General features: G+C 37.7%; 2 protein-coding genes, 1 long non-coding RNA gene and 1 other non-coding gene across 12 annotated transcripts in view; 1 reads left to right on the forward strand and 3 right to left on the reverse strand.

The window, feature by feature from the left end:
• Positions 1-4,005, reverse strand: part of LOC409172 (xaa-Pro aminopeptidase 1) — a 36,846-nt gene extending 32,841 nt beyond the window's left edge. The window contains exons 1-3 of one of the 5 annotated variants that reach the window (XM_026440479.1): positions 3,743-4,005; positions 3,206-3,576; positions 2,971-3,042 (exon numbers count right to left, since the gene is read on the reverse strand). In XM_026440479.1, the coding sequence (XP_026296264.1) occupies positions 2,971-3,016 (46 nt within the window). In that variant the 5' untranslated portion in view covers positions 3,017-3,042; positions 3,206-3,576; positions 3,743-4,005. Of the gene's footprint in view, positions 1-2,970; positions 3,043-3,160; positions 3,180-3,205 lie in introns of those variants that run through there. The other 4 variants (XM_026440480.1, XM_006561971.3, XM_026440481.1 and 1 more) reach the window with 4 other exon arrangements.
• Positions 4,006-4,168: 163 nt separating this feature from the next.
• Positions 4,169-24,606, forward strand: part of LOC113218752 — a 28,572-nt gene continuing 8,134 nt past the window's right edge. Inside the window, exons 1-2 of one of the 3 annotated variants that reach the window (XR_003304630.1) lie at positions 4,169-4,727; positions 4,985-5,185. This is a non-coding gene — a long non-coding RNA (uncharacterized LOC113218752). Of the gene's footprint in view, positions 4,857-4,984; positions 6,693-24,606 lie in introns of those variants that run through there. The other 2 variants (XR_003304631.1, XR_003304629.1) reach the window with 2 other exon arrangements.
• LOC100576383 (mannosyl-oligosaccharide 1,2-alpha-mannosidase IA) overlaps positions 7,428-24,606 on the reverse strand; it is a 477,580-nt gene continuing 460,401 nt past the window's right edge. For all 3 annotated transcript variants that reach the window (XM_026440483.1, XM_016911775.2, XM_026440488.1), the window contains 6 exons: positions 20,649-20,828; positions 18,585-18,798; positions 15,906-16,130; positions 15,538-15,743; positions 14,835-15,029; positions 7,428-12,526 (listed from right to left, as the gene is read on the reverse strand). In XM_026440483.1, coding sequence (XP_026296268.1) covers positions 12,404-12,526; positions 14,835-15,029; positions 15,538-15,743; positions 15,906-16,130; positions 18,585-18,798; positions 20,649-20,828 — 1,143 coding nt within the window. In that variant the 3' untranslated portion in view covers positions 7,428-12,403. The remainder of the gene's footprint in view (positions 12,527-14,834; positions 15,030-15,537; positions 15,744-15,905; positions 16,131-18,584; positions 18,799-20,648; positions 20,829-24,606) is intronic.
• Positions 12,778-12,886, reverse strand: Mir3723 (microRNA 3723). The gene has a single exon (NR_039509.1). It is a non-coding gene; the product is annotated as a microRNA 3723 (primary transcript).

Consider the following 24,606-nt stretch of genomic DNA (forward strand, 5'->3'; position numbering starts at 1 on the left):
GTATGATCATCACACTTTTCTAATATCCTAAAAAAAATTACTTAATCAGGTATTGATAAATTACACACACTTTCTACACTTTCTTCGTCTCTTGTTTCCCAAGCAGAATACAGTTCCAAGGACGCATTGCTCGTTTCCAATATATTTATCTCCCCCTCCTCCAAAAAAGAATAAGAATTCACGAGCACAAAGATGCAAATAATGCGGGAGAGAGGCTAAAAACAACTCTATTGTTTCAAAAGCTTAATAAATATTCGTTAACGTGGACGAAAGCGCGCTTTTCACGTCGGAAAAAATGGCGGATTAGCGGGCGCCGCGCTCTCGTAAAACTCGATTTTCGCGCGGACAAACCGTCCAACTTCCTGTGATCGGTTTATCCGCTGCCCACCCTCCTCTTTATCCTTTTGTTTCTTTTTTTTTTCCCCTCTCCCTCTATGTTTTTGTACTATCCAGCATCCGAGAGGATCGCCGCTATCGCTTCCGCCGATCGTAAAAAAGCCGCGATTTAACAAGCCACGAAAACTCGTCCGCGCAAATTCATCGAGTTTCAAACGAGCGGCAAACTGGACGAAGAAAGAGGGAGGGAGAGAGAGAGAGTTCTTCCGGGATAGAACGTTTTTTTGTATATTCCAACACCGCGGCCGCTTCCTCTCTTTTTTTTATTTTATTTTATTTCGTTCCATTCCGCCTTTTTTCCTTTTTTTTTTATCAATTTTCCAGCAATTGTAACGATCGTTTCACGGAGAGATAATGCCGTTTTCGTTGATATTTGTACAGCGGGTATGGAGTTTTGTTTAACGGAGGGAGGGGAATGCAAAGACTATTGTTCTGCTTTCCCGTGTTTAACTTGTGTTTCGACTTAGCCTGGATTTAAATTTCTGGTTTAATTAAATTGGGGAAGAGAATTTCGAGGATACTTTTTTTTAAGGTAGGAAGCAGCGATTTATTCTTTTCAGAAACTTTGTGACTTTGATAAAATGAGCTTCGAAACGAGCTTTTTACCGGAGACAAACACTTTTATTGTCCAGTTAATTAAATAAATTAATATTCCCACTGTAAGATTCTTCAGTTTCTTTATTTATAACGTCTTTTAAGTATATATATATATCAATCTCAACAATTGAACCCAATCATTTATCCAATTCCATGATTTCTCTCTATCTTTGGTCGAAAATAGAATTTCATTTCTAAAGATATATCATATATTTTTTTTATCATAATCACGCCAATCAAGTTGGATTCATTGTGTTTATTTTCACATATATAAACCGATAACTTCCGTTTTCGTCATCTGGCGAATCAGAAATTGCAATAAGGCGAATAAAATAAAATCCGATTCAACGTCAATATTTGAGTTTCAAAGGAATTATGACATTTGTCCAATCTTAGGCCGTATTTTATCATAGTTTTATATGTATATATAATTATAAATCATATATCATAGTCATAGATAACATTTTATTGCGTTATTTGCAATAGAAATTTATTCATATCTGTCTGCGAATCTCATTTGAAATATAAGATAATTTATTGCACCAGCTGATATATCTTTATTCTCTCTTGTAATCAGAGTTGTTCTACTTTGATAATATGTATCCAAGATAAATTTGAATGTTGAAATAGTAGCAGTGGCGACGTTATTATCTTAATCCCGATTTAATTATTTGATTATAATTAAATCCTATTATAAGTATTGTCATTTATTGGTAATTAAATAAGAAAGACTTCTCCTTTATTTTATATAAGAATATAACGCAATTTTTTCTAATACAATTTAAAACGCAAAGTTGTAAAATAAATTACTCCAATGATATTCCTCGATGTTTTCTATGTTAATGTTCTCGTTTCTTTGAGCAAGATTTTATTAATTGTTATCAACTATGTCAATAGCTACGACTTTTCCACTTTATGGCATACGTGACGCAAATAAAGTGCAATTAAAAGATCAAACGCTGTTTGAAACAATCCTCGAAAGATATATCTTTGCTTTCAAACTGCGTTCTCTATATTTTTCCTCCTTCCATTAAAATTGTCAATTGCCAAGTTTTTGAGAAACGTAGAACGCGTCTTAACCCGATTTCACGTATGAACGAAATGTCTTTAATTAATCAGAGGAAAGCTTACGGTTGCGGTGAACCTTGCTCCTTTCATTTCACGGAGGAAAGGCATCATATTCGTCGACCTTGTTAACATTTGCAAATTTACATTTTCAGTCGGTATTCGAGTAAACGAAGATTCAAAGAAGATATTCAAATTTATCCTCTCTTTTTTTTTTTCTTAAAGTTTTTCATTCTTTCCACGAAGAAGTTTGTTTATTTTGCGAGTGAAAATCATTGGTGAGGAAAGCTCCAGCTTTTTGTTTATTTTTTGTTGTTTTCTCCTTTTTGCATTATTTATTAAGAACGCTCGATACTTTAGAATTAAAAATATCGAGATACGTTTTAATCATTTTTACAAAGAAAATGTTATGTAAATGTTATATAACAAGTTTACATCACAGTTTAAAAGGAAAAATAAAATACGTAATCGTTTCTTCCATACATTTGTGTAAATGTAAATTTTTATAAATTCCGATAATTCAAAATATTTTCTATAATAACGATAAGTTGAAATGTGGAATTCTAATTGAACAATTCTCATTTTTGTTAAAATTCCATTGTACATCTCCATAAATATCCAATGAATCTTTCATCGTGAAATCAATTACATGAAATCACTTGCCTCGAATCATCTTTAATTCTTGTTTCCATAAATAAATAAATTATCAAACACGATTACAATCAATAATCATGAAACATCTCCTTTCTAATATCCATTCCACGACATTTTTATTCCATTTCAAACAATATGTAAATGTGAAATTCTATTTTCTTTTTCTTATAACAAATTCTCCTCTATTCTCTTTTATAAAGCAAAAAAATCCAGTAAAATTTCTCTCGAATAACGTATGGAAAGAAGGAATTTACTCACCAAGTGTCCAGAAGTAGACCAATATCCACTGCATCGGCTGCTTCATCGCGTCGATGCTTCCACGTTGAGACACTGAGGCAGGAAAATAAAATCGTGGCGTTCGAGGTGAAGTGAAAAAGAAGAGAAGAAAAAGGGATAAAAGAAAAGAAAAAAGAAAAAAGAAAAAAAAAAGAAAAAAGCGTGAACGCACGTTTACAAGTTCTGTTTTCGATTTGCGTCAAGCGTACGCTCTCACCTATATTTAGGCGGCACAGCAATAATAGCAGCGAACACGGAGGAAGGGAGGAACTGGAGAACGCCGAAGAAGCCGAAGAAACGTTCCGGGAGATTCGAATCTTTGACAGTCTGTTGACCAATCACCACCTTCCTCTTCCGCCAGCGTGTCTGATCGTTCGACGAGCCTCCCCTCGAAACTGTCCAGTTTCCAACAATTTTCACGATTCTTTCTCTCTCTCTCGAAGAACAAACAATGCAACGTTTTGTTCCTTGAAAACCGCGTGTGGAGTTTCGTTCGAACAGTTCAAAGTATTTAAGTAAATAATTCTTCCCCTTCTATTCGAGAATCAACCCCTTCGAGATTCGATGGATCCAACGTTAATCGTAGTTCTATTAGAACATATCAAATAATAATCGTTTAAATCGTAATTTGATCGAAAGAATAAACAATAAATATTCTTTATCGCTTGCTTCAATTCCAAAAAATCTCGAAAGAGTTGAACTGAAGACTTACTTATCAACGCGGATAAGAATCTAAATTAATTAAACACTACACCTTCGAATCAAAACTGAAAGTAAACCGTGCTGAATGGATTTTTCCCCGAGGGAGAAGAAATCTGGTGGTTGAAAACAACGTGGTGATTCAACAACTTGGTTGTCACTTGGCACTCGGAACCATGAAGAGGCGGAGAGACACTCGGTTAAGGGCGCGAGATTAGGGTGAGAGAGAGGAGGAGGAGGAGGAAGATCAACGTTCCTCGGGCATTGTCTATGCACGTCGAAGTTTGTCTGGAACGGTGTTTGAACGATGGAGAAACGAAAGGGCGACTGGTTCACTCTCTGGTATAATCCTCTGTCTCGCTCTCGGTCTCCTCGCTCTCCGTCCGCCTCCGCCTCCTCCGCCTCCACAACCTACTCCACTGACACCGACGTCGGTGTCGTCGTTTCTCTCCCTCTCTCCATCTCTCTGTCCTCCTCTTCCTCCAACTCTTCCCCTTCTACAACTCCGTCGTCTTCGCGTGACGGCGAGGATTCACGATATTTTTGTATCCCCCGTCGCGAGCCCGATGACGAACAGATTTACGGAGGAGGAGGAATGGAAACGATGCGAGCAAGAGGTTGTGGAGGCGTCCACCAACACCGTACCTACCCTTCGAGCAGTGAATGAATGAATCTCTTCGTTCGATAATCCAATGATATAATTTGCAATCAAATATTTGTATTCGATTACTTTATATAAATAGTTGTTATTCTCGTGATCTTTGAATTTTTTTTCCTTTTTCTCGTGAGGTGAGAATATCGGTGGTAATTGGAAATGATCGCATAGGTTATTCTATAAATAAACAAGTTCTTTGTTGAACGTGAAAATCGATAATTGAAAGTGTATATAATTACCTTTGTGGGATGAATTACGAGGTTCAGGTGTATCTTTTTGATAAGATTAGAATTGTGCAATTAGATTAGATTCTTGAGGAGAATTGTGAATGCACGAAGTGGTTATTCTTCGGTTTTTCTTTTTTATTAAGAATGAAGATGTGATTGTAAGTGTTTTTAATTGTTTTTAATCAGGTTATTAAGTAAAGATTTGATTATGTGCACGTGGCAAACTTCCTGTTCATATAGCTGATTATTTGACTGTTCTATAGTTCTATAGTATAGGCATTCTGCAAGTAAGATTTGTAAAAAGTATCATTAAAAAGAATTTGATATGTTTAATTATATATTTAAATTTAAATTTAACAATTTAGAATTAATAATTAACGAAACAATGTTATTTCTGATTGATTATTAACAATAGCCAGGGGCACGACCATTAGGAGGATTCAGTCGGCCATCAAGGGGATTTGTTACTTCGAAGTCAATGGAGATTCTCCGTCCCCCCGTGGACCTAATTAGCACGTGAAGCATCTGCGCCTGATTTGCATTATTGAACAATAATTCTACTCACCATCGAAATTCCCAATATCCGTCCAACCAAGGAATATATCTTCCAATACAGGTATTTGTCCTCCTCATACGATATTCTTGGTTTCGAAAGTTTTTCAAATCGAAATATGAATATTTTCGATTAATTGGAAATTTTATTTTATGTAAAAAAACATAGGTAAATTTTTAAATAGAAATTTCTAAAATGTCGAGCGATACGAAGGGATCGATGATGAGAAGAGGTGATAATACAAACGTCTGAAATGAAATTAGAAGAATCGTTAAACAATGAAATTAAAGTATTATCATCATTTATTTATTTTTCACTGATCATGACAAAGTAATAATCACATAAAGCTGTTAAAAGTAAAATCCCCGTTATCACTAAATCGTTTACTGTATTTACAAGTATAATTATTAGTTGGCGCATTCGTCGAATGCTCGCATACGACGCGCTCATCGTTTCCATTTTTTTATTTTTTTATTTTTTTTATTCATTCGCTTGTTTCTCCTCTCTCTCTCTCTCTCTCTCTCTCTCTCTCTCTCTCTCTCTCTCTCCATTCTTCGACCAACGATAAATATATATATAATATATATAATTTTTTCTTTTTCCTTTTACACCATTTTTCCTTTTTTTTTCTTTTTTTTCCTTTTTTCTCTTTTTATTCATTTGTTTTATTCCTCCTTTTCCCCGGCGTGTCTCTATCTATCGCTCTGCTTACAAAAATTAGGTAAGTAAAGCTAAAAAAATTGTCTCTATTTTCTCTTCTTCTCTATCTTTCTCTCGATTTTCTTTTTTTTTTCGACAAAAGCGCACGTAGAAATTCTCGCCCTTTATCTCTTTTTGTTTCTTCTTTTTCACACTATATATATATATTTATATATACCTCTTTCTCTCTCTTTCTCTTTCTCATATACTTTTTCTCCCTCATTTACTCTCTCTCTTTCTCTCTCTCTCGCTCTCTCTCTAATCCCTTTCTCTGGCGTAAGAAACGATATAATTGGTACCCGAAACCCCGTTTAATGAAAATCCTTCAAATAAAATACTCTAGTTAACAATAAATTATTAAATATCTATTCACAAATATATGCATAGGCTAATTATCGTTTTTTTTTTTATTACTATCTTCATCACCGTCAATCTATCGTCCTCATCGATCATCGTCGCCGTCGTCGCCATTGATCGGGGTATAATTCTCCCCACGTTTTACAATTTCCGGCTTACAACGGTTCTCCCTTCTTCTTTTCTCCCTTTATTTCAATTCTTTTACTTTTTCTTTACCTCCCTCTCGCTCTCTCTCTCTCTTTGCTACTAAGTATATCAACAGCAAAATAGAATTGTTTTGTTCGCAATTGGTTTTTTTCCTTTTTTTTTCTTTTTTTTTCTTCTTTTTCTTGAGAAACGGAGGAAAACGAAGATTCTGCTCGTCCAATTCCGAGTGAGCTGGTTCACGCGCTAGAAGACACTGAAGTTTAAGTGGTTCGTCCATCGTTACCGAGTCGTAGAAACGATTTTCCCTCTTTGGAAAAAATTGGATTTCGGCGATATTCGTTGTTTTCTTTTAAAAATAAAAAAAGAATTGAAAGGAATTCAGAGGAAATAGAATAAACATACATTTCTTTCTCCCGAATCTTTCAATTACAATTCTTCCTTCCTGTTAAAAAATTTATATAATAAATATTCCCGAACAAAATCGATCGTCGAACAAATTAATTTAATTACTTTCGAATAAAATCCTTCTTTCTTAAAAATATTCTTTTCTCCTCGTCCCTATTTCTCACGTATTCCTATGCTACCTTATATACAGAGGGATCGATAACGCTTAATAAATGCAAATTGCAAAATCGTTTCGAAGAACTGCAAGTAACAATGAATCGTCCACGAACGAATGACATTCTCTCTCTCTCTCTCTCTATATATATATATATATATATATATCAATAATTATATCAAAGGATTATCTCTTTACCAGGAAACGCGACGATGAGTACGAGAAAAATTCGAATCGAAACATCTGTTTCGTATCGATCTCTCGTATCGGGCGTTTCTGAGAGAGAGAAAAAAAAAAAAAAAAAAAAAAAAGAAAGAAAGAAACGTACACCTGTGTACCTCGCGCGTGTGTGTGTGTATATATATACCTCTATGTATATGGATGTACATTTTTATGCTGTCTTGCTTTCGCGCGTTCCGAGGATGAACGCTCAAAAAAAGGGAAATTGTTTTTCTTTTGGGCGGCCATCCGAGCTCGAGGAACGAAAAAGGCAAGAGGCGTAAAGTATTACAAGTTATATATATTTATATATATATATATATATTTTTTTTTTTTAAGTAACTTTCTGGCCGTCTTAATCATCGACGAGTGCGACGCTCTCGCTGATTGTTTGGAAAGCGGGCGCGGGAGACATCGGTCGAGATCGGTAATCGTCCTTCGTCCACCATTCTTCGACCATTCTCCCCCGGCCCCCGTGTGTGTGTGCTTTCAACCGCGACAAACGCATAGTTTTCGAACCAGTGAAAAAATAAACCGTCCTCCTCTCTTCGATTCGATTCTTTCTCGTTATTGCTCTCTCTCTCTCTTCTTAGTTAGAAAAATATAAGTTTCCTCTTTCGAGACCGTCTCTCGGTCGAAGGATATTTTTGCTCGAGATTCGTTCGTAAGACTCGTTCGAAGATTCCTTCGAAGGAAGAAGAGGAAGATTGGAGAGAGTTGGATGATCGTCGAGATGAACGGGCAGTGTTTCGAACATTCGAGGTTCGTTCAGACGAGCCTCGAAATTATTTGTAAGCAAATTTATAATACACGCGAATAACGAATATCCTTCTTCCTCTTCGGGAATCTTGGAACAAATCTCTGATTATATCTCATCGACTCGATCAATCAACATCCGATCGATTTTGCAAAAATAACTCTTTCAAAATATCTTGTTGATCTACTGCTACTTTTACGATACTTTTCAAGTATCCAACAAGTGTTATTCTATCAAAATTTCCCATCTCTCTCGAAGTTCCAATTACCGGAAAACCATAAAGCAAAATTTCCCACCTTTCCCTTCCTTTCCGAGTATCCTTTTTAAACTATTCGTTTGCCGCGATTCGAATCTGAGACTCGAAAAACTCGAATTTAAAAACAATATCTCACGCATATACATACATCTCTCTCTCTCTCTCTCTCTCTCTCGCGCACATTCGTTGCAAAGCCTATACAATTACACCCCCTTCCCCAATTACCGCTATATATAACTCTGCTCCCTACGCCTCGTATAGAATATGACTTTCTTCTTTTTTTTTCTTTTCTCCATTGAAAATCTCTTCCTCCCTCTTTCTTCTTTTTTTTTTTTTCCTCTTCTTCTCTATGTACACGCTAGTTTTTTTTCTTTTTTTTCTTTTTATATTTTCGATCGCTACGCTCGTTCTCTAAACTACACGCGCGCGAGTCTCGTCCCGCGCGCCGCTTTTTCGCTTTTCCCCTTTAACCGGAAACCGCGACCGCCTCACCCGGTTCCTTCGGTCGACCATGCGTTCAAAGCAAAGGCGTGACGTCTCTGAGATTTCGGATGACCGATCCCCCAGAAGACGATCCACGTGTAAGTGTAATAATCGGCGATTAATTGCTTCTATTCGTCTTCTTAATTGGGATCTCAATGGGATTAACAGCGTTTGATAATTAAGCGATGCCTAATAGCGGTTAATTAGACTGCGGATTTTCATTTGGACGTTTCGATTCCTTTATTTGATCGAGTAACAAAGTTTAATCGTATCGTCGAAGATTCTACAATTTAGAGTCTCTACAATCTCTAGAATCTCTACAATTTAGAGTCTCTAATATATTGATGAAATCGTTATGATGAAGGAATATTCTTCTGTGGAAGTGAACAAGGTTTATCATTTAATGATCACTGAAAATTAAGACATAAATATTCAGAAGAGTTTCGACAATCTCGAAATGAATCAAAAGATATATAATAGTTTCAATAGATACGGTTCTCTCTCTATTTTACACATAAAAATTCGATTCGATATAAAATAATTTTTGTACATTATAAAAATCCGCAGCCTATCAAATATCGTTACGATTTCAAGATGTACGACTCGAATGTACGATTCGAACGACTCTTTATATTTTTATAAATCGTTTGTACGCAATTTATATATATATATATATTTTTTTTTTTAAATGTACACGAAGAAACGATATTGCTATCGGAGGAAATATAAAAATATCGAATCGTACAATGCCGTTGATGACGAGTCGTGAACGACGAATCGTCGTGTAATCAATAATTCAACAAGGGGGGGGAGAGAATAGAAATCGATCCGAGTTCTCCTTTTTCTTTTCCATTTAGAATCTCGATTCAACGTCGCGCCGTTTTTCCTTTTGAACGCGAACGCGTCGACAGGACGGAGAGAGACGCGCGTTTCTCGATTCGTTTTAGCACATACAAGGAAAAATAAAAGATCCGCGCGCATAAACACCGGAAAACTACTAAGGGGGGGGGAGGGCTGCACGTTGATCCCGGCATGGCTGAAAGACATTCGCGACGAGCTCGTTGAACGCTGTTGAACGCGAGAATCGATGCAACGGTGATTTTGCAAATGTTACATCATTTAACGAGATCATCCCATAAGTTGTTCCTTTGTAAAAGGATAAATAGAAGAATCGATTGAAAATTGTTGTGGTGAACAATCGAGACGTTCGAGTTGATATAATAATAAGAAAGTTGATACTTATGAGATGAGCTAATATATATATTTTGTTGTTCGAAGGGTAACCCTCTTTGACATTTTTGATTTTAGTTGATGCTCGTTTCGAATGAAATTTCATCTCTAGATTTAGGTATTAAAAATCTCGAGGCTCGAAGATGATCGGTTGATGATAGAATATAGGCACGATTGTTGCGGATAATTGACTTTTCGGTTTGGTTTCGTCCAACGAAAGAATTAACTTGGAAGAAACGTCGCATTCGAAAGCAATAGAATAAGATAGAAACTAATATTATACAATGAAAACTTACGAACTAATTTCAATAATATTCCAATATTTAGCCAATAAAATTGAGCGATACAAGCGAGCAATCATTCGCGATATTGGCTGAAACATCGAAATATCGTGATAAAATATCGCCTTAAATATATATCGTAAACAATTATAAAATACGATACGTTTTAATTACACGTTAAGTGGTCGAGCGAGTTAAAAATAAAGTTAATTCTTTCATCGATCCACAATTACGAACACACGCACACACGTACAACACCAAACCCCTTGGAATCTTTCCTCGAGCTTCTCCGCACCGTCCGTTTCTTTTCCATATTCGATTCATAAAGATTCAAAACTACGAATTCCGTGAGAAAAGTTTCGCGCGAGAAAAACTTCGTCGAAATTTTATCCATCGAGTGGAACAACATGGAAGCACTTGGCGATTCGCTTTAAAATTCAGCCGAAACGATCGAGCGCGAAAACAAAGGGATATGTAAGGAACTTTTAAACGTAACCCATTCACGCGATCCACCACCTTAAACTCTCCACCCCCCAACAAAATTTCCAAATTCTCATTGCAAGCTTTCGATCGTATGAAGTTCAAGACAAGAGACGACGAACGCTCCTTCCAGCATAAATGGGTTCGTATCGATAAACACGATTATAAAAATGCAGGAATAAATATTGTATTTTTTATCCGTTTGTCGTTTCAATTATATAAAAGATATTTCGTGGTAAGGAAGGAAACGAGGGCCACCCTTCGCCGATTAAATTGTCGGATCGCACGTTTCTAAACAAAGTCAATGCTCAAATTCTCGATTCCAATGAAATTGTTTCTACGAAGAAACGCGCGCATCGTATCGTGTTAATATAAAAAATAAAACGAGGATGAAATCGTCGGAGAACGGCGCGTTCTCGTGCGTGGAATCGAACGAATTATTTCCATCGGCGCTTTCTGCCGCCGAGATGATCGAGGCGCAGTATACGTGTCGTTTGTTCAAAAAAGTAGAAAAAGATAGAAAATGCCGCGAAGAAGAAGAAGAAGAAGAAGGTTTTAGATTGTTGTTTGAAAAGTGGCATCGATCGAACGACGGTTAAAAAGATCCATCGATCGATCGCGAAGGATTAGTTTCCATGACGATTCTTAAGAAAATTCGTCACCAATTATTATTTATTTCCATTCCAATCGCTTTCTTATATTTACGTATATCATTATCGATTATATTTTTATAATTATCATTTCATTATCTTTTTTTTTCCCCTTAATTTTTCCTTCTTGAACGTTGCTTTGCCACATTTTCAAAAAAAAGAAACAGCTCGAACAGAAGGAAGAACGAAAAGAGAAAGACGATTGTTCCCGCCGTAATCGTCGGATAAATTCGCGGAGTGGAACGTTCGAATATTAGAATATATCGTAATAATTATATCTTGTTGGACCGTTTTTTTGTCGCAGGCGAAAAAAAAAAAAGAAATGGGCGAAGCATTCAGGCAAAATGGTTAAAAATTTCGATCTACTTCTCTCTCTCTCTCACTCTCACTCCCTTTCGCACCCTATTTCAAATTCTCCCTTCTCACATTCTCTCTCATTCTTTCACTCCCTCTTTCTCTCGCGTTTTCTATTATTATTTTTATTCTCACGCACTCGCTCTTTTCTTCGCTATTTACAAACGTACTCTGTTTTCTTCTGTGTGTCTTGTGTATGTATGCATGTGTGTGTATATATCTTTATGTAAGTGTCTCAGATGCAATATATCTCCTCGTTTTAAATAATGTTCGTTATTATCTTCTCCCCACGCTCCCTGCCCCCTATTATCTCGTTTTACCTAAAATAATTATTTTTAATTATTCACAGGCGGTGACATGCGGTTTTTCGGGATGAGTATTCACATCGTCCTACCGCCTCCCCCACTCTTTTCATTTTCCTATTTTCATTGTTCGTCTGTCTACAATTTCACAATTAACAACGTTTTGTTCTTATTCTCTCTCATTCTCTCTCTCTCTCTCTCTCTCACACTCTAAATCCAGAAACGTTCGATCACTGCTCTACTTTTTCTTTTTTCTTTTTTTCTTTTTTTTCCCCCCTCCCCTCGTATCACGTACACCGTCGAATTTTTTCCCCCGCGTTCTTCTTCTTTATTTACATCCCTCGTAGCCAAATAGTATTCCGACTTCGTTTCTTCTTTTCATGGATCACGTTGCTCTTCTTTCCTGGTGCGCAGCGGAGGACTGACTTCCGGTGTTTCAAGAGCAGTTGGAGGGGTCTCACTGCGTCATCGGTGCGTGGTTTCTTCGAGGTATGAGGGTTCTTTGAATTATAAAGAGGGAGCTGGCCGGTACAGGGGATTGCCCCTGATGGGAAGCACGTGCGCCTCGGAGTTGAACACCCATTCGTCTAGATTTATGAGATCGTCGTCGCTGAACAGCAGGTAGAGATACTGGAAGACAGAAGAATAAAAATTTAGCAATTATTCATCATTTCTCCCAATTCAACTATTAACTATAAGTTCTATCTATTGTATATTATTTTAATATTTTTTTTTATTATATAGGATACTTTATTTTAAAACTCCATTAAATGCTCTAACTCCTTAGAAGATAATGATGATCCTTCATCAATGAATGAAAGATCATTAGATGCGGGGGATCTTCCTTTTAAAAACGCTTTTTCGTTTATCCCAATACGATTTCCGGTTCCGGAGATATCGTCGTGTGAAACAAAGGGTTTCCGATTTTTAAACATTTACATTTACGAAAACTTTGAAACGCTGTAACTCCGAAAATAGTGACTTCCGGTCGACGAGTGAGCGATCATTCGAAGCGCGGAACCTTCTCCTTTAAAACGCTTTTTCGTTCGTCCCGATACGACTTCCGGTTGCCGAAATATCGTCGTGTAAAGAAAAGGGTGATTTTTAAACATTTACCTTGAATCTAATTAAACGCTATTAAAATTAGAAAAACTTTAAATCGCTGTAACTTCGAAGATAATCGCTTCTGATCGATGGATGAAAGATCATTGGAAGCGCGGAACCTTCCCCTTTAAAACGCTTTTTCGTTCGTCCCGATACGACTTCCGGTTGCCGAGATATCATCGTGTAAAGCAAAGGGTGATTTTTAAACATTTACCTTGAATCTAATTAAATGCTATTAAAATTAGGAAAACTTTAAATCGCTGTAACTTCGAAGATAATCATTTTTGATCGATGGATCAAAGATCATTGGAAGCGCGGAACCTTCCCCTTTAAAACACTTTTTCATTCGTCCCGATACGACTTCCGGTTGCCGAGATATCGTCGTGTAAAGAGAAGGGTAATTTTTAATCGTTTACTATCCCCGTCCTTGTTGTTAATTCGGACCTCTCGCTCGCACCTCGCCTCGCTGACCTACCCCAAATTGCAGACAGGCGACGCGATTCCTGGAAAAACGTAGTACGCGTTTCCAGGAAATAATGTAGGTCAGTGGGTCGCGAGCCCATTCATAATTTCTGCGCTATCTCCACGCGGTATGAAAACTTTAAGTCCTTGTATCTCGGCAACGGATCGAGATATCGGGATAAGGCAAAAAGCAATTTCAATGGCACGGTATCCTCTATCTTTTGACTTGGTTTCGACGATAAAATTATTAGTCTTTTCTTTGGTTTTTTTACGTGAAAAATCGAAGCATGCAACAGTTTGTTATCGCGATATGAAATATATAAGGACGTAACGTAGCTTATTTTATACAATATGATAGTTAAATATTTTGAACAATTACATGAAAAATTCTTCGTTAAATCTAGACTCTTCATTCTTTTTTTTTGCTTTCACACGCCTTTTGATCGTTTCTCCTGCATACTCGGGGAACGGTTGCTCGCCTTTTACCACTTTAATACGAGGTTAAAGAGTTCGCCAAATCGGGATATAATGCAACTTTAAACGCGTTGCAAATGCTCGAAAGATATTTCATCGGGCATGCGAAAGGTTAAACGAGAATTTGTGAATGCGAACTGTGTGAGAGAAATGTTCGTTAATTGGGAATGGGAATAGATTGTGGTAACACCACGTGTTAATACCAGTATATATTAAACTTGATCTTTTTAGTTTACTGAAGTGGAAAATAAAACAAGCACATTCACATTACTATTTCTATCGATTAAGATTATTTCAAGATGGAAAATTTCTCGTGCACATTTTTTTTTTTCGTTTAAACTCGAGAAATTATTGCCATTATCATATTTCGTGATTAATTAATTAATATCTGCAATAGAAAAATACTTATGAAATATAAAATATTCTCGCGTAACGCGATATTTTAACTCGATTCTTTCCACTTTTAATTAATATTGTGGAACCATTGGAAAATCACGGTGCAGCAAAATTTTAGCTAATATTCCGTTAATTGAACCTGTGTTTAATCCACTTATCCGAATTCCCATCATTTTGATTAGTAAAGGGAATTAACGCGAAGTTTAAGGGAAGTATTAGCGAAGTTCCACTACGCATTTACATATACTATCTGTTCAATTTAAATCTCATGGATTATCCACGAGCGATTCTATTTTGAAATTTCTAACTATAGACGTATGCACATCGTGAAATATTCAATCGTTGCAACGACAGATCTCGAATCTTCATCATCACTATATATATCTATAATTTAACTTGACGAAACTTCATATATTTCTAAGAAATATGATTCTAATATTAATCTCCTTCCCTTCCCTCAAAAAAAAAAAAAAAAGAAATTATAAAGAAAAAATCTTCGTACCTTGAGCGTCTCGGCGAAAAAGTAGCTCTGCTGGACGTCGTCCTGTGGCGGATCGACCAGGTAAACATTGTGGAGCCCCGTGAACCCCCCTGGAACACGGCAGTATTTCTCGAGAGCTTGAACGGCCTCCCATCCCCATTCACGGTACTTGGGATCCTTTGTCAGCCGCCACATCACGAAGTACGACTCGAAGGTCTGAAAGAAAAATATTTTTACCTCTCGGAATATTTGGGCGGGCGGCCCCCCCTGTTTGTCCCGTCGAAATCACGCGAAAAAGAACGGATTGAATATTTCAGCTTTCATTACCGGCCGAGAAAACAGCCGGAAATAAAATGCTGAAACGCTCGCTCTCCGTTCTTTCTTCTTTGCCCGCTCCATCGCTTCGAATGGAATTCGAAACGACTTATGCACGCTTTCTTTCTCCCGTTCGACGATACGCATTCTCGCACGAAGAATCGAAGAACAGAAACAGAGTATTATCTACTTCTTCAATTGCTCGTCTCGATTGTGCTTCGAGCAAAAATGAGAAGCGAAGGATCGAGACTTCACTTGACGAAGTTTTTCGAAAGGAAGGAAGGATCCCTCTTAACGTTTCTTTCCTTTATTCTCCAAACATTTTTATCCCCCAGTTTCCGTTTATATTCTCTCCATATTTGTTCGATTTATCGACCAACTTTTGCTTCAACGTAGGTAATTTTCTTACCTCCGGCCGAAGGATGTAGTATTTCTCGCCGTTCTTCAAGCTCTTCGCTTCGTTCCCCTCGATGAAGTGGAAGGCTTCGGGGCCGAGTTTCGTGTAACTTCGATCGTACGACTCGTGGCACGTGTTGGTGAGACCGGCGGCTATCGTCATGTATCTATCGGACAATTCGTTTTGCAATGTTTTCGCGCCTAACGCGAACATACCACCTGGGGAACAAGCGAATCAAATTTCTTTTTTTTTCTCTCTCTTTCTCTTTCTCTCTTTCTCTCTCTCTCCCGTTCGAGACGATTGGAAATGTATATATATTGTAATTTTTATTTTTATTCGTTAAATTCCACGTTGGAAAGGAAAGGGTTGGGCAAACTTACCGGCGAAACACGCCAGATGACCCATTTTGTGCTCCAGCCTGTCGTATTTCAAGTCTGACACGTAGAGGAGCTTGCCCTGCGAAGTCTTGATCATGTGTTGATCTATGGCCACGATCGCTTCGTCGTACATTTGCCGGGCCTCGACGTCCTCCTTGCCGGATTGGATCCACGCTTTCAGCAGATACTCGTAGAAACTGTCGCCAAGCCCTCCCAGCGACATGTGATCTGTCGAAAAAAGAATTATTCTTATCTTTTTTCTACTTCAATCATCGATTTTCGTATCAGAGAATAATATAACAGTGATAAGATGATTTAACATGAAAGAAGATCGTCACGATGCGTTGAAAGAATTTGACTATACATATAAATTTGCAGAAGAATAGAAATAATTTTTCCACGATTTCAACAACAATTTAAACAAACAAGTTGAACAAGAGATAATGATCCAGTTGCATTAAAATGATTCAATAATTCGTAAAAGAAGATTGGAGGTTTCACTTAAAACTCGAGATAGATAAATAAATTTCATCCCCTGGATCAAATTCAATCCAAATTTTCTGGAATTAATTTATGAAGTCACGAAAGGAGGAAGCTCGTTATTAAAACAACTCGCGAATTCCGTTCCTCGCCACTCCTCTTAAGCTCATTATCCGTTTGAAAAGGTGGACGGAGAATACTTGGAGAGGAGGAGGTTCTATGTCGACAAGGAGGCTTCCATCTTGAGACAACAATCGAGAGACATCTCGAATTGGAAGGAGCTATCCGTTTCATAATTCTCTTCGTCCAATGGAGGGGGTACAACTTTCCCCCATTGAATTAGAAACAAAGAGAAACGCTTCTCTCAGTCGACGAGAAATTGAGAAGTCTTCGACACATCTTTTTTTCTTCTTCTTCTTCTTCGTTCCACTCCATCCAACTTAACCCTGGCTGATATAAAGTTTCGAAATTCCAATGGATTAATAAACTACGATCACTCGTCTTGGTGGAAAATTATGGAGAATTTGGACAAGGAAGTCCTCGAAGGAGGGATGGTCTGGGCATTGCACGCGAGGTTTTTGCACGGAGAAGAGGGTTTGCTGCTCCGACGACTCGTCTGGGACAAGGGTGCAGGGAGACAAAGAGCTCGGTTTTTTGCTCTTCCAGCGTTTCCTCCGTTTTCCCTCCAACCCTTTCTCCCCTCGAAACCACGCTCGAAGGGATCGAAATAGAGGGAAGAAGGTAAATTGTTAGGAGAGATTTTCAAACAGACTGAGGTGAATTTCTTCTTCTTTCTCTCCCCTCCAATCTCTTTGAATTCCCTCCCTCCTTGTTCCGAGTTTATCACCGGAGAAATTAGAATAGAGAGTTAAAAATCGATCCTCCTCGACGATCGAGAGTGCGTCAGCTGCTCTCCCTCCCTTTCGCAAACACGACGAGGAGGAGATTTCTACCTGGCCTATTTCTAATTAGCTCCCCCCTCCTGCAAGTAGCCTCGTGATTCAATAGAACTATAAATTTAAACAGGCTTGGGGAAGCCTGTTCCTTCCATCGTGGATAAAGGAAAATGGGGCGACGGATGAGAGGAACAAGGAAAAAGAAGAAGAAAGGAGAGGAAGAAAGTAAACAAGTAAAAAGAGGGGGTGTAAACGAGAGAGAGAAAGAGAGAAAGAGAGAAAGATCGAGATGATAAATATTCGTCATACGACGGAGGAAAATACAAGGTGGAACAAGGAGGAGGGAGGGGAAGAAGAGGATTCAGAGGCCCGAGGGGATGCGAGCCGGTGTGATAAATGCGATATTCGGTGTGCAAAGAGCGCCTCCCCCCTCCTTCTCCGAGCGGAAGCGCAAAAGGAAGCCGAAGAGGCAACAACCCCTCTTCTTAACCTTCTGTCGCGTCGAAACTATTCCACCGATATAATTGATAGCCGTCAGATTAAAAATCTATTTCGCCTTGAAATTGTCGGGGCTCCCGAGAGGAAGATTTATTAAATGAAATTACAGTAATAAAGCATCGGGCCGCATTTACATCCGACATTGATCGTTGTTCCACGCTCCTTTTCACCTTCCTTTTACCCTTCAAAGATTCCTCGAGTCTCTCTTTCTCTTTTTTTTTTTTCCTTGGATCGTCACAACAACGCATCGACGTTTCTCATTTCTCTAGTTGGACGAACGAATACTTTGCGTTTCAAGAATTAACGCAGACTCTCTCTTATCAGGCGGACGAAATGAAATTTATGATTCGCAATAATTAGGCCTCCGATGTTTTTGCGGACGAAGCAGCGATCGTTGCCGCCGGAATTGATGCGGCAACGATGATTTAGGATTACTCGGCTATGTTGGATATAGTGTGTAACACCTCGCGAGATTTATCGTTGTTATTAAGAGCTTCTCTCTCTTTCCGTTCAACCTGCTCGACGAGGGAAACACGTATGAATGAAACGGAATTTAATTTGTTGCTATATATCTCGAAAAACAATTTTTGAGATACGTTTTGATGTATCGCGACGCCTCTTAACTCCTCCAACTTCCTGCCCCAATTTTTAAAGTGAATTTCGAGAAAATAAAAACAATATATGAATAAGAATAAATTAAAAGAGACAAGTTTGAATCTTCTTATTTTTGGATTGGAAATTTGAGATGTATCTTTCTGAAGTTTGGATGCAAACAAAGAAATAAATAAACGGAAAAGAATCAACTCACGTTGGCCCCATTTCCCCGTCTTCGGGTGAATATAGTTTGGATACAGCCCCTTCGGTTTCTCCAGATTCTTCAGCACCTTCCTCACGTTCTCGACCTTGCTCTTGAAAACCGGATTCCCGGTGATGTCGCTTAAATAGGTGAATTCGAGGTGCATCGTGCCAATTTCGGACAGGATGCTGCACCCGCTGCTCGCCCACCCGTAATTCTTGCTCGCCTGAAAATTTCCAAACCGATTCTCCGATTAATTCAATGGATAGAGAGAGAGAGAGAGAGAGGAAGGGAAGTTTCGCGGGAAAGGAAGAGTAATCAGTGACGAAAGTCGGCCGCGATTGAATCAAACGGATCCAATTAAACGGAATAACAAAGACCGGCCGTGTCTCGTATATTTATAGAGACGGTTTCGAAGCGAACACGGATCCGCCAAGATAAATATTAAACCCGAGGCCGGGTGGAAATTACCCGTACAGCCATATGAAAACTACCCCCTCGAGAAATTTGATCGAATTTTCGCCCCGAAAGAAATAGATGTTTGATCGCCTTTCCAGAAGAAATCTAACTGGTTTCTCGTTCAACTTGATTCCTCGAGCTGGAATTGCTTTAAGATATCGCGGATTTTAGATTTTAGATTTCGATTTTGATCGAACGATCGACGCGTATATTTTTTCCAAGAAATGTGAAAATATGAAAGTCGTTAATCATTTTGGATTTTTGCAATCTCGAATGTGTCAGAGAAAGAATATCGATACGTTGAGAAATTTCTAAATATCTTGCAAGTAAAATGTCGAAATTGATTTGGACATTTATTTAGTGCACTTATCGTGTCCGCGCGAAACAAAACAGTTTCAACCGGATTTCCATTCGAAGGGGCCAAGTTTTCCAGCCGGATTCCACGATTTCCACGGCGTTACACCATGGAGGGTGAATGGAAAAAGCCGTCGGAATCGGCACTCGTGTCGTTCGGCACGAAAAAATTGGATGGCGCGGGAATGGATGGAATAAAAAAAGAAAGAAAGAAAGAAAGGAAAGGAAAAAGAGCGATGAAGCCACGTAGAAAGAATGGAATAAATAGCCTTTCCTTTTTTTCTGTTCGAAATGCCGCGTCAAACAAAAAAGAAATCTCGAACAATAATGGAAAAAAATATTCCATTTTCCGATTTATACTGTTTTTAAAAATATTCTATTTTTTCGATTACGCAAAGATTTCTATTATTGCTTTACGAGTTCACAAATGTTTTAACATAATTCTCAAAGAGGTTACACAACTCAATTCGAAAATTCAAACATCATTTAGGAAGATGGAAGACAAAGGAGGAAGAAGGTTCAAAGGAAGGATCGATTAAAATGACGAAACACCGGCTTTCGTAGCCTCGTTACTCGTCCAATTAAGAATTTGTATATTAATCATAGCCAATGTACCATGTTTCCAATGTAAAAACCAAAAGAGAGACCTCCTCGGTTTCTTATTCTCCAACTCTCGAAAAGAAGAAAGGAATTTTCTTCCAGATGAATCCTTTACACGTCTCCTTTACCTCGATTCAATCTTGCTTTTCGAGAGAATTCTTGCTCTTTACGAGAGAATGACGATAAAGGAGTTTCGCAGCAGCATCGATTAAATCATCGATTATTAACTTTAATTTCCTTGTTTGCGCTTCTTCTCCAATTACCCGAACTTTAAACTTCAAACCTCGCCCACGCGTGCCATCCCTCGATCGCGACAACATCCAACTTGGAAATTTCATCCCTCCAATCTTCAACTTCGACCCACACAATTATTAAACCCGAGTTAACATCAACCTCCATTCACATTTCCCCAGATTCCAATTCCAATCCTGCTCCACCATTAATCACGCCAAGTCGAGTTCTCGATCCAAAAGCCGCGGCGAACGACAGGAGGAAGGGGATGGAGACGAGAGAAAAGAAATCGTTGTCGTGGCGGAAATCGTCGTAAATCCCCTTCCCTCTCGAATATTCGAGCCGGTTGTAAATTTGCGAAGACGGAACGGGCTTGGAGAAATGATTAACACAGGTGGGCGTAGCGCAAACCGCGTAAATCCTCCAACTTACCCCGGTGTGCAGATTGATGAGGGAATGAGGAATTCCGGTTTCCGTCTGGAAAGCGGGCAACATCCGCTCGCCGAGCTGAGCCGCCTTATCCCGGAACATCACGTCCCCCGTGAGAGCGTAACAGGCCAACAAGCTCCCCATGAAACGAATGTTCGTCTCGAAGAGGGATATCTCCGAGTTCTGGAACAAAAGAAAGAAAAGAGAATTAGCGCGGTCAAAAAGGGAGATTATAATATCGAAGATTTTTGTCAAAAGATTCTTCAACAGGTTTCTTTTCCTCGTTGATTTCGTTTGTTTCAATGAGTCGTAGGATATCTAAAGTTTTTCTTTTTATGGAGAATAATTTTGATTCAAAGTATTAGATATTGGTAATATTGATAATGGAGATTTTATTCTGTCTGAAGACAGAAAAGATGTGAGTGTATATGTATTCATGTTTGATGCAATTTGTGATTTTACGTATCGTTACACGTACGCGATGATAAATTGCGACGCAGAGCAACGCGTTTATTTCACGTTCATGGCTAAATAACGAGGGCAGATTAATGTTTTATAGCGACGTTATTTATATTTCTCGGTTTCGAATGGTCAACAAATCTAATGAAATACTACTGGTAGGTAGTAGTATTAGAAAAGGAGGAGAGAGAGAGCCGAGAGTTTGGTTTGCACACCTGAGTCCGGGACTGGTTCTATATATCTACGCGATGCAACGTGGATTTGCGAACTTCGGATCTGCTTTTTTCTCTCCTTCTCTCCCGCTCTGTGTATATATTTTTCACCCGTTTTGTTACGCTAACTTACGTTGCCGCTCGCATTCCACGTATGCGTGTTTACCTATTTTCCCGTGCAAATGACGCGTATGCAACGAAGAACGCAATAGCTTTTCCTTTTAGCCCCCTCGTGATCCCGAGTGAAAAATATTTTGCGTTGTCGCGCGGGTGTAATAAAAATCAGAGATCTCGGGAAAAAGTTTTTCGAAAAAAGTTTCCTTGAAACCTTTGTTATTTTTCTTCCAACTCGAAATTAAAAATAAAAGTTTCCTAATGTTATTATTAAATTCGAGAAGAATTTCAATTCCTGGCAAAAATTATAATTAATATAATTTTGAATTGAAAGATTTCGAGAAAAGATATACAGAAATTTAAAAATCGCGAGATTCTCTTCATCTTTGATCAGATTATATCAAATATAAATTAAAATATTATAAATTAAAATAAAAGTTTCCTAAATTCGAATTCGAGAAGAATTTCAATTCCTGGCAAAAATGTAATTAATATAATTTCGAATTGAAAAATCTCGAGAAAAGATATACAGAAATTTAAAAATCGCGAGATTCTCTTCATCTTTGATCATATATCAAATATAAATTAAAATATTATAAATTAAAATAAAAGTTTCCTAACGTTATTATTAAATTCGAATTCGAGAAGAATTTCAATTCCTGCAAAAATTATAATTAATATAATTTCGAATTGAAAGATTTCGAGAAAAGATATACAGAAATTTAAAAATCGCGAGATTCTCTTCATCTTTGATCACATTATACCAAAAGACACATTAGGAAGGGATCTGTTCGATCTATTTTAATAGAAAACATCATCTCCTCCTTGATAGATGATCGTCGAGAGATACGTCAGATGGTATAGAAATTCCCTCTCGTTGACTGTATTCAACCCGCCAAGATTATTTACAGCGAAGAAAAGGAAGGAAAAGAGGGAGGGGGGAGGGTGAGGAAAAAAAAGTAAAATGAGAATGGTACTTAACTAAAGAGCGTCTGGAAAAGTAATTGCGAGGCGCGCAATTGCCAGTTGAATGGTGGACGGGCGAAGACAAATTATCGAGTATTCGATGTAATTAAACTTAATACTTGAACGTTAAGTATGCCGTTAAAGGCGTTGCATCGAGTGGAAAGAGTGGCATAAGCCCATGAGAAAGGAAAATTCTGTAAATATATTTGGCGTGGTTCCTCGTCATCGCCTTTGCGATGAAAGCTTGATCAATTTTTTCATCGAGTAAAGTAGCATAATGGAATCATTTGTCGGAACAAACGAAGGAAAAACAATTATTTTAAAAAGTATAAATGAACGAGACGTGAGTGTATTAAAAAAAATTAAGATTAATCGCTTCGACGATGATTTATGATACGACGAAGGAAAGGGAAATTTATACGATAATTTATTAGATGAATTAAATATTATTCAATATACTCTCTCTCTCTCTTTCTCTCTGTTTTAACTATCAATTATAAAGTTAATGAAAATTTGATCAACACGTTGAATCAACATTTGATTGGAAATTAGATCGAAGAGATTAGAAACAAGTTTAAAACGTGCACTTTTTCTTTTTGATTCATTATGCGAGGAAGCGTCTCAATTAGACTTACGCTGTTTCGTTGCAGCTAACTTCTAATTAATACCAATTAACATACCTTCGCGAAGAGGAGAACGACGTTACCGAATTATAGAATTACAGCGATAGAAAGGGATCTTCGAAAGTTGATTTTCTATTTCCTTTTTATCGAAACTTTTGTATTTTGTAATCATTGGAAACAAAGTATTCGGAGAAATACAATCGAATAAGCATTCACAAGGAATTTTCTCTCAATGAAATTCCAAAGGAATTTATAAATATTCTTTTTTTTCTCACCGAAAATTTTCTTTCCAATTCTCAATTCCTTTAAGAACATTTCTTGAAAAATAAATTATCAACGATGATGGGAAAAATATTTCTCACAATAATCATTTTCACTTTTATCCAGAATTTTTCTCGTTGCGATTAATCATAAACATCAAACAGATAATTCATCCAATCCTCAAACTGTACGATTTCGTAGCGCGAGTTGGCAAGGAATGCAATTTCGACGATTCTCGTATAAACGGAGACGCGATAAATACGCGAGATCTAAAGTTTGGAACAAGTTGCGTGTATATAGCTTTGTGCAGACAGGCAGGAGAAAATTCGGTGATTAAGTTTCTCCGTTTAACCAGCTAAGATTATTATTAGTTTGACGCGAGGTTATGAAGTTATTCTCCCAACTGTCTACCGGTTGTTTTGCTCCGCCCTTCTTCTCTTTGCAATCCTCTTTCAATCTACGAGCCCGATCTTCGTTGCTTCGAAAATTATAAATCATTCCTTTCTTCTAGCCGCGTTTAATTTCTCGATGGAAATGTTTGTGGCATGGAAATAATTTTTTAAAGCTGGAATTATCGAATTCTGGAATTTTGGAATTTTCTCATCCATGTGTTATCGATATTACGTGAAAAAATTATTGTTATTCCTTTCGAAAATGTATTCGAGAGAGCTCGACGTAGATAATCTTCCAGAGAAATTGCACGAAACTTAAAACTCCAATAGTAAATCAAATATGATAAGAATAAAAGTACAAGTAAAATTTTCTATGAAATTTATTTATCCATTTCTCGAATTTATACCTTTGCGAACAATTATAACAATGGAATCCCGTTCGAATCGAAATTTGGTAAAATTGTGGGGCAAATATTTACGAGTAAAATATAAACTCCCAGTTTCTCATGTTGGTCAGATCTCGATAGATCTTGGCGCGAATGCGATCTCGTTCTCGGCCTGGGGCTACAATCAGCGAGGCATAGGTGTTAATTAACAAGAGCATGAAGATAGCATCGGGAACAGATGAGGGGATAATAATGCGTCGCGTTTACAACAGGTGGATCGTTCCTTTCCTTCTCATTCTCAATGGAACACGGTTAATTGGCGTTCACTCGACTCGACACAGTGATAAAAGGTTTGGTTGCCGATCGCCCGGCTAAAAATACTATTCTATTACGCTCTCATCATTATTCATTATTTGTTTTACGAAGTGAATTAAAACACCAGTGCACCTATCAATCAGAAAGCGTTATTATTCCCTTCTCCTTCCAAGAGGATTCTCTTGATCCATCAATTTTTCACAAATCGAACGATGAAATTGTTATTCTCTATA

The sequence above is a fragment of the Apis mellifera genome, linkage group LG4 (assembly GCF_003254395.2).
Source record: "Apis mellifera strain DH4 linkage group LG4, Amel_HAv3.1, whole genome shotgun sequence".
In the NCBI taxonomy this organism is placed as follows: domain Eukaryota; kingdom Metazoa; phylum Arthropoda; class Insecta; order Hymenoptera; family Apidae; genus Apis; species Apis mellifera.